General features: G+C 41.2%; 1 protein-coding gene across 1 annotated transcript in view; it reads right to left on the bottom strand.

The window, feature by feature from the left end:
- HECW1 (HECT, C2 and WW domain containing E3 ubiquitin protein ligase 1) overlaps nucleotides 1-5720 on the bottom strand; it is a gene marked incomplete at its 5' end in the record, with an annotated part of 190958 nt that extends 185238 nt beyond the window's left edge. The window contains one exon of the mRNA XM_082499170.1: nucleotides 5589-5720. Coding sequence (XP_082355296.1) covers nucleotides 5589-5720 — 132 coding nt within the window. The remainder of the gene's footprint in view (nucleotides 1-5588) is intronic.
- Between the last annotated feature and the right edge of the window lie 307 nt (nucleotides 5721-6027).

A 6027-nucleotide genomic window follows, 5' to 3' on the forward strand; every position in this document is an offset into this window, starting at 1 on the left:
TGCTGTTTGGCACTGGGACAGAGAGCTGTTGACACCACTGCCTTTTCCTTCACCACCTGAGAAAATGGTACCACCTCCCTCTCCGAGACAGGAAGAATCCTCTGACTGGAAAGATTCACACACCGTTATTGTTAGCTGAATTTCACCAAAGGATTCAGAGCTGCCACGCAGCAACTTCTCCTGGAGAGCTGTAGGGCTTAATGTTAGGGATTTTTTTTTTTTTTTTTTAATTTGGGATTATTTTAAATCACACCAGAAAGGTACATGATGCTTTAGCACTACAGAGATAGATCCCAGCTAAGCATCTGCAAGGATCCAGCTCAATTTTCTGTTCAGAAAACTAAGAAGCGCCTTTTAGATATTTGGACTGACACTGGTTACTTCCTATTGCTGCTTTGTCAGAGAAGATGTATTTGTGTGGGTCAGGATGGTGGCACGACGGGCTTTTAGTGTCCATACCAAAGATACTATATGGTTGAAATAAAACACACCACTGGAGCACTGGCAGGTGAGGAAATTAAAGGGAAAAAGGTGACAATATTAGCCAGCATGACCGTGGGCTCAAAGTAAGGCATATGCAGTCATTCAGATGTCTTCAAGCATCATTGCATCCAGAATTTGAAGGGCAAGCACTGAGAAAGACAGTGAGATAGCTTTGCATGACAGAAAGCTTGGGACACGGCACATTTATCCATTTGAAAATTTAATAAGCCAGTAGTCAAGTCTGACATCATAAGCAAATCAGATGTGGAGTCAGTCTCTTGGTTGCTCCACCAGAGATGAAGGTTCCCCTGATAAGCTTTTAGCCTTCATTTGCAAGGCTTATATGTTTTGTAGAAGACAAGAAGGAGCCAAGACAGATTATAGGGTAGCCTGGTGAAAGTGACAAGTTACGACAGCAAAAGTCTTCTGACCAGTTTTCAGGAAGGTAAGATCATGTGTATCAACAAGGGTATTGTACTCAGAAATATAAGGTAGTAATGGCCTGTATGGAAGATTTAAATGGCTGGATAAGAGACAACATTAAAAGATTCTAAAAACCTAGTCACAGCCCAGGTGTAAACACCCAGAGCAAAATCCTGAGGCTGGGCCAGAAAGACAAGCAGGAAAGCAACAGTGTATACAGTCATCAAAAGGTGATGTGATGGGACTCTGCAAGCCAGAGCTTTGAGGCAGACCTTTAACCTGAAGATGAGCCTACCAAAAGAGCTTTCAGTATGTAAAACTGTTTTATTACGGCAAAAATTAGAATCGGGTAACTTCTGGAACACAGGAAACTCAGGTCTGTTGGGTGGAATAGTAAAAAGCGGGGTGAAAGGAAAAAAGATACGAGAATGAATCTCACTGCTGCTCCTTACCGAGCAGGACTTTTCCCTCCAGACTTGCTCCCAACCCAGCAACATGATGTCCTTCCTCAGAGCAAATTCTCCTGCTTTTCATAGCCCTAAAGATTTTTTTAAACAGGATTTGCTCCCTGTTCTTCCCAGCAACCTCCTCATCTCCACTCCCACCACAGGCCTGCTGCTCTGGATCTTTTCCCCATCTGCTCCCCCCACTATAGCCAAGAGGGACCCTTAGCTGCCACCACTCAGCAGCTTTCAGGGGAGGTATGCTCTCCCCTGTCAAACTCTAAGCCAGGAAAATGTAAATGAAGTACGCATATTTTCTCCTTTTTGCCTAGGGACAGTCCTCGTAACACAGCACGTGGTACCTGTGCAGCAAATTGTCAACCAAGAGAACATTTGCATTTTCCATCAGTGCAGGCACAGTACAATTGAATATACAAAATACAAGGCAATGCAGAGGTAAGAAGAAATACAGCTAAAAAGTAAGCTATAATCAAGGTTACAGTTTTAGCTATCGTAAGTGCCCCCCATCAACCTACTCCCAACTATCACAGCTATTTGTTTATCATCATGCGAACAAAATCCCTTTGGACATTTGAATTTTGGAAGCATTGTTAGTATAACTCTTAGCACAAAAAGGAGTTTTAAAGCATAGCTTACAGTACAGTCAAATCTGGTAAACAATACCTTATGGTGCAAAGAGCTATACAAAAATCTTTTCCAAATGGTTCAGCATCTGACTTGCTGAAAACATAAAACCCAACATGAAAATCATCAAGCTTGGGATTGGAGAGTGCTATGAAGCCAAAGGATTTTGAGAGCATGGAGAACTTTGCAGGACTGGGCTATTTATTCGAGAGGCACAGGAATGGTTTCTCAGAGCTCCAAAGAAACCACTTCATAGCACGAGGGGGCCACAGGCTTCCATGCTCTACTGACACCCTTTTCCCTGAAAGATATTACAGAACATACAGATGAAACTGCTGCTCTTGGGAAGACTGAAATGAAGGCTGCAAACGTTTCAGAGGGATGTGTGCCATAATAACACTAAAGAACTTTAAGTGCATTTGTCTCAATATTGCACAATATATATATTTATGCCCATAATAAACACTAATTGGAAATCAAAGCCATTATACATCAGCAATAGGGCAAATGGATGATAGTAGGTAGTTCATTTTTCCATTTCCTGACCTTTGTGCGTTTCCAGTCTAGCTGTACTGCTTTGTTAATGTATCCTCTTACATTTAACTTTGCTTCAGTGATGCGCAAATCATTGCACAAATTAGAATCAAAATGAAAGAGTTGGCCTCAAGGTCAACCCGTCAAGGTTTGGTGCCAGTAGGTGGGATTGATTCCCGATGCAGGCCTGTTAGTCATAAGGCAGAAAAGCTGGCAGCACAGTAACCAGGGGTACTCTTCGCATCTACACAGAAAAAGTACGATTAAGAGCAGGCCATATTTTCTGAGAGCACTTAAAAAATCTCCTGGGCACGAGCAGATGGAAGCTAGAATATGGGGCAGTGATTGGAGGTAAATTCTTGGGGTTCAGAAAAAGAAAGGGAAAAAAATTAACAATGCTTTTTTTTTTTCCCTTCTTTTTCTGGAAAAAGTAAAAAACAATGCTATCTAGTGAACCCAAGAGAGCATACTGAAAGATACAAACATCACATTTCCAATTAAATGATTGCAAGAATTAGGATTTGTACTTCTGTAAGCATATAAACCAAACAAGTTTCTGGAAAAAAAAAAAAAAAACAAAATCAAAAAAACCCAACACATTTTACCAGTTTTAGATGAGACCAATCCAAGCTTCTACACTGTAGACCACTTATGTCTAACTAAGAGCAATTAACAATCTTACATTCAACACATTGTATTGACACAGTGACAATCCACTCAAAGTTCACTACACAAAGCACTGGGAAGTTTCTGCAACAGAATGCAGCTAAGGACAAAATGATTGTCTTAATTTTTGTTAAATCAGTAGCAGAAAAACAATCGTGTCTCAGCAGTCTGGCACAGCAAGGGATGAAGAACAGCCATCACACTTACCGTTGCATAAAAAAAGATCTGAAAACATTGCTGATATTTTTAAAGGACACATTCAGGTACACAGGAATGGGTAAACATGCAATATGGCCTGAATATAAAATCTCAAAAAGATAACTGTAAGGAAATAATAAAAGGGTCAACATGGTAACACCTTAAACCAAGATAACACTGCACGGTTTCACTCTGTTCTTTCCACACTACAAGATTAAAGAAATAACCTTAGGATCTACTCATATGCTATTATCAAATACTCTGAAGTCCACAACGCTGGCCTTTGCTGGTGCTTTATGAAGCACATAAGAGGAGATTTATAATCTTGACTTGGTTGGTTTTACCCATTAGAAGCAGACAAGAGAAGCACTGCTGCTGTACCAGAGGCAGGACAGTGACTATCTCTCAACAGGTGCAAGATGAAGCATTTGTTGGTAGGGCAACACGCTCTCTCTTAACAAGTATCCTCATGTCCATAAAGGCCAGTGTGGATCACACCAGCTTCACAGATACAGGCCTAGTGACTGTGGTGCTGAAGACTAAAAATCTCCAGTCTCATCTTTTCAAACCCAAGGATGGTATTTATGAACAACTACCATTGGAAGAAAAAAAGCAATCATTCTGTACCAGGCACTGGTAAATCCGCTATTTAAAGTAGAGAAGCATCAGTCTCACCATAGTGTTTTCCCAAAAAGCCTGTGTGCCCCAACATTGGTCTATTTAAGAATTAACACTGCATTCAGCAGGTCCAATGCACAGCTGGACTCTGCTAGTCCCAGAAACACTACTTACTCTGAAGGGGGTTTAGGAGGGAGGAGGTAAGAACAGCGATGTTCTCCTCTGCAGGCTGAAAACATTGCTCCTCTTCTGTGATCAACTGATACTCCTACTTAGAAGCCCTGACCACACTGGACGCTTCTTTCAGGTTCTGCAGAGCACACAGTAATAGATATCTCTTACCTGATAGATTTTTATAACCAGTGGCTTCAGTTCTTCAAGTACTTTGCCCATGCAAAACATCAATGTCTTTAATATCAATCACAGTGGCACAAATTCACCCAACTCAAGCTTTGAGTACTTGCGTCACCTAATTTAGGAATGCAGGTTTCCAAGAATCCCTGTGCACTCAGATAGATGAGACAGGCTCCTCCTGAAAAAGACTGAGACCCAAGTAAGGCTTTCCCAGAGAGGATTCAGCTCCACCTCTCTTCATCACCTTTTTAAGGAGTCAATGACCGTTGGGATCCTGGGTTAGGCATGTTAGGTCAGATCAGAAGAAGCCAGACCTGTGTATGAACCTCTCAAGCTATAAGATTTTATTTTACAGAAACATAAGCTGGCAAAGCAGTCCTGAAGGTGTCAGAAAATGTGTATTGTAAGTATATTCAGGCATGTGAAATAGAAACATAACGCATATTTAAAAAATATACTAAACTACTACTTGATTATTTAGGAATAGTCTGATTTTCTAGGCAACAATATAAAATTGCAAATTAGATGGTACTTCCAGAGAAAATCAAAGCAGAGAAGATAAAAGAAAATGCTCAGTATACTGTACACACTTTATGTACAGATCTTTTCAAAAGCGTAATACCAGTAAACGTAACAGAGGTTTACAGGAAAAGCTGTGAAGACGTCTTGCAAAATTTAGGAGACTACTAAGGAAATGATGTAGAGTAAAAATGCATTGCAGAAAGAGATCCAGTAACGTACATTTCCCAGAACTGTCAGATACAGTCATTTCTTTGCTCAGAAGCAGTCCCACGTTTCCCATCTCTTCCCCAGAGAGTCCAAAGACTACTCCAAAAACTTTTTGCAGAAAAAGCCTCTTAATTTCTTGTGATATGTGTAAAGTTATAAAAATCCCGCCATTCCCTACCATTAAGAATGTATTATACCTTCCACCTTGACAACTGTTCTGCTAAAAACCAAATCTTGTGTGATTTCTGTAGTGTATATTGCTACCAGTTAGAAAAAAGGAAGTTGCCTACTGTATTACATAGATATCAGGCATAGCTTATCATGTATAAAATCCACAAACCCGAAAAAGGCAACAGAAAGCAATCCAGAACAGACAGCAAAAGTGAAGTTTTTAATATTAACCCCCCTTCAGACACAAGCATGAATCTTTGCAAGCCAAAGGTTCATGTGGGTATATATCAACAGAGGATTTACCCTGCAGAGCTCAGACCTTACCCATTGTAGTATTCCCACCACTATGCTTCCCTCTCTGCCCGGACACAGCACAAACGGATCCATATACACATGCCACAAGGCTTTCATCATTGCTATGAGCTCCAAAATTTCTACAAACACCATGAGTGCCATTGCTTGCAAGACCTGTGTAGAGTTTCCCTCCTGCCTCCCTCTCTTCTTGGCTGTCAGCAAGGTCCCTCTTCCTCTGTGCTACATCCCTCATGTCACAGCCCGTGACATACTCCCAGGTGATCATGTACCTTCTCCTCCCCATCCCTTTTTTATTCTCAGGGCATCTCTCCTCTTCCTCACTCGTCGGTATTACCACCCTCCCCTCACTCCTAGGTAGAAAGGGACAGGGCAGAAGGCATCACTTGCTGTATCAGCCATACCACAGGCACCGGATTAGCATGTGGGAACAATAAACACGCAAAACTCA

Source organism: Vanellus vanellus (assembly GCF_965231255.1).
Source record: "Vanellus vanellus genome assembly, chromosome: 2".
In the NCBI taxonomy this organism is placed as follows: domain Eukaryota; kingdom Metazoa; phylum Chordata; class Aves; order Charadriiformes; family Charadriidae; genus Vanellus; species Vanellus vanellus.